At 43.6% G+C, this 3,588-nt stretch overlaps 1 protein-coding gene across 1 annotated transcript; it reads left to right on the top strand.

Moving 5' to 3' along the window:
• Positions 1–1,775: 1,775 nt before the first annotated feature.
• LOC114685189 (RE1-silencing transcription factor-like) lies at positions 1,776–3,588 on the top strand (the record flags this gene model as incomplete). Its single annotated transcript, XM_028859807.1, is given in 2 exon segments — positions 1,776–1,997; positions 1,999–3,588. Coding segments are annotated over 2 exon segments (1,812 nt in total), but the record flags the coding sequence as incomplete, so codon positions are not given.

Raw genomic sequence — 3,588 nt, 5'->3', positions numbered from 1 at the left:
GACCTGGGAACACAGAAGAAGGCGCCACCCAGCCACCAAACCAAATCACCAGAATCATAAGTATATAATTCACCGACTGAAATCAGCTGCCCCTGAAGAAACAGCCCAATAGCACCAATTTAACCAAGAACCCCTACTAAACCAAGACTAAAAATTAGAACAAGAAAGGCACTCTCAGACACAGACACCACCTGCACCGCACAGAGGAAGAGATGAGTAGACGCCAGTGCAAAAATACAGGCAACAACATAAAGACCTATATGGCAACATCAGAACCTAGTGATTCTACACCTGCAAGACCTAAACATACCATGACAGAAGAAACAGAAGAAATCAACCCTAAAAATGACTTTAAGAAGATGATAGAGGCCCTTAAAGAAGAAATAAAACATTCCCTCAAAGAGGAAATAAAAACTTTCCTTAAAGAGGAAATGAAAAACTACCTTAAAGAGGAAATAAAAGCTTTCCTTAAAGAGGAAATGAAAAACTTCCTTAAAGAGGAAATAAAAATTTCCCTTAAAGAGGAAATAAAAACTTCCCTTAAAGAGGAAATGAAAAACTCCATTAAAGAGGAAATAAAAAACTCCCTTAAAGAAATGGAAGAAAAAATGAACAAAAAATGGGAAGAAATCAAATCAAGCCAAGAAAAAGCAATTAAACAGATGAAAGAAACATTCCAAGATCTGAAAAATGAATTTGAGACAATAAAGAAAACACATTCTGAGGGAATGCTGGAAATAGAAATCCTGACTAAACGAACAGTAACTACAGAAACAAGCATAACAAACCAATTGCAAGAGATGGAACAGAGAATCTCTGACACTGAAGACACGATAGAGAAAATAGATTCGTCAGTCAAAGAAAATACTAAAGACAAAAAAGTAGTGACACAAAACGTCCAGGAAATTTGGGACACCATGAAAAGACCAAACCTAAGAATAATAGGGATAGAAGAAGGAGAAGAATACCAAGACAAAGGCACAGAAAATATATTCAACAAAATCATAGAAGAAAACTTTTGTAACCTAAAAAAGAAATACCTATGAAGATGCAAGAAGCTTACAGAACACCGAATAGGCTGGATCCAAAAAAAAAAGGTCCCCTCGCCACATAATAATCAAAACACTAAACACACAGAACAAAGAAAAATATTAAAAGACACAAAGGAAAAAGACCAAGTAACATATAAAGGCAAACCCATCAGAATAACACCAGACTACTCAATAGAGACTATGAAAGCTAGAAGATCATGGACAAATCTCATGCAGACACTAAGAGACCATGGATGCCAACCCAGACTATTATACCCAGCAAAACTCTCAATCACCATAGGCAGAGTAAACAAAATATTCCAGGATAAAACCAGATTTAATCAATACCTGTCCACAAACCCAGCCCTACAGAAAGCACTAGAAGGGAAAATTCAACCCAAAGAAGCTAAACACATCCATGAAAAATCAAGCAATAGATAATCCCACACCAACATACACCAAAGAAGGACAACACAACACAACCACAAAAAATAATAGGAATTAACAATCACTGGCCATTAGTATCCATCAATATCAATAGTCTCAACTCACTTATAAAAAGACACAGGCTAACAGAATGGATAAGAAAACAGAACCCATCCATCTGCTGCATACAAGAAACACACCTTAACTACAAAGACAGACACTACCTCCGAGTAAAGGGCTGGGGAAAGGCTTTCCAAGCAAATGGACCTAAGAAACAAGCTGGTGTAGCTATCTTAATATCTAGAGAAAAAGGATGTTTCAAAAGAGAAGAAGTCTTGTGGCAATGCCTCAGTGGTCCAGGTAACTACTAGAACTCGGAAATCCGCGACGGAGACTAAGGCAGCAGAGACGAAACACATAGATGTACATACAGGAAATAATAAAGAAAAAGTCAGTAAAGCCAAGAAGAACAAAAGAAAGGTGGATGCTGAAGCCCATCCATCAGATGAGCCTGTGAACGAGGAACCAGTGACAAAAAAGAAAAAAAAAGATGGAAAGCAAATCCAAAAATAGTACCGAGGTGCCAAAGGATGACAGCAAGACGGAGGAGACTAAGGGGGAAAATAAAAAGCAAAATATTTCCATTAAAAAAGGTGCAAAGAAGAAACCTCAAAAAGGTAAATCAAGTGAGAAGGGCAGCAGACCTGCTCAGGAGACGCAGAAGGAGATGGCTCCAGCAGAGCCTCCTTCCATGGAGCTGGCTCAGGAGGAGGTCTCTTCTGGTCCTGCGCTCACTCAGGTAGTGGTCACTCCTACAGGCTCTACTCAGCCCAGGCTTCCTTCTCCCATGGATATCGCTCAGACTGGGCCTGCTCAGATGGAGCTTCCTTCTCCCCTGGAGCCTCCTCATAGGGAGCCGCCTCCTCCCCTGGAGCCTGCTCAGAGGGAGCTGCCTTCTCCCCTGGAGCTTCCTCAGAGGGAGCCGCCTCCTCCCACAGAGCCTCCAAAGATGGAGCAGCCTCTTCCCATGGAGCTTACTCAGATGGAACAGCCTCCTTCCATGGAGCCTGATCAGATGGAGCCTCCTCCTCCCATGGAGCCTGTTCAGAGGGAGCCGCCTCCTCCCATGGAGCCTGATCAGATGGAGCCACCTCCTCCCATGGAGTCTCAGCAGGGACATTGTCAGAAGAGGCTGCTTTGTCCTTTGGACCATGCTCAGGTGGAGGTTGCTCAGACAGGGCCTCCTCATATGGGATCTGTTCAGAAGGAGTCTCCTGCTGTCATGGAGCCACCTCTTCAAGTGAAATCAGTTACCAAAAGGTCTTCTCCCCAAAAAGAGAGTACCAAGGAGAAGTCAGGCATGCGGAGTGAGGTGGTGCGGCAGGAGTAAGTCCTTATTGAAGTTGGCTTAGTGCCCTTTAGAGATAGCCAGCTTCTGAAGGGAAGCAGGCGCACACAGGATCTTCCAAAGGGAAACTCAAGAAGAGACGAGACACCCAAGGACCAAGAAATTGGCTCTGATGGGGAAGGAAATAAAATGACCCCTCTCAAGAAAGTGGGAACAGAGGAAGCTGGCAAGAGTCTAGCTACGCTTGCTGCTCCCAAGGAATCTACCAGTGTCTTATCCTCGGAACAAAACTCAAATGGGTCAGGTGGTGAAACGTTACATGCTAAGTGTCAGACTGGTTCAGCTGGGCTTTGTGAAATGGAAGTGGACACTGAGCAGAACCCAGACAGTGTCCCTGTGAAAGCCTCAGCACCCAAACCGGCGTCACCATTGCCTCCTGTCCCATCACCAACCGTAATGCCCTCGCCTCCTATCACTTTGGCTGTAAACGAGTCACTGGACATTGATGAAGACGAAGGCATCCACAGCCATGATGGAAGTGACCTGAGTGATAATATGTCTGAGGGAAGTGATGATTCTGGGCTGCATGGGGCTCGGCCATTCCCACAAGAAGCAAGTTCAAAAAGCAAGAAGGAGGGGTTGGCAGTTAAAATAACCAAGGGAGAGTTTGTTTGTATTTTCTGTGATCAGTCTTTCAGAAAGGAAAAGGATTACAGCAAGCACCTCAATCACCATCTGGTTAATGTATACTTCCTTGAAAAAGCAGCCGAGGGGCAGGAGTAG

This window comes from Peromyscus leucopus, chromosome 1 (genome assembly GCF_004664715.2).
Source record: "Peromyscus leucopus breed LL Stock chromosome 1, UCI_PerLeu_2.1, whole genome shotgun sequence".
NCBI classification, from domain to species: domain Eukaryota; kingdom Metazoa; phylum Chordata; class Mammalia; order Rodentia; family Cricetidae; genus Peromyscus; species Peromyscus leucopus.
Note: the sequence above shows the minus strand (reverse complement) of the source record. Positions and strands in the feature narration are given on the sequence as shown.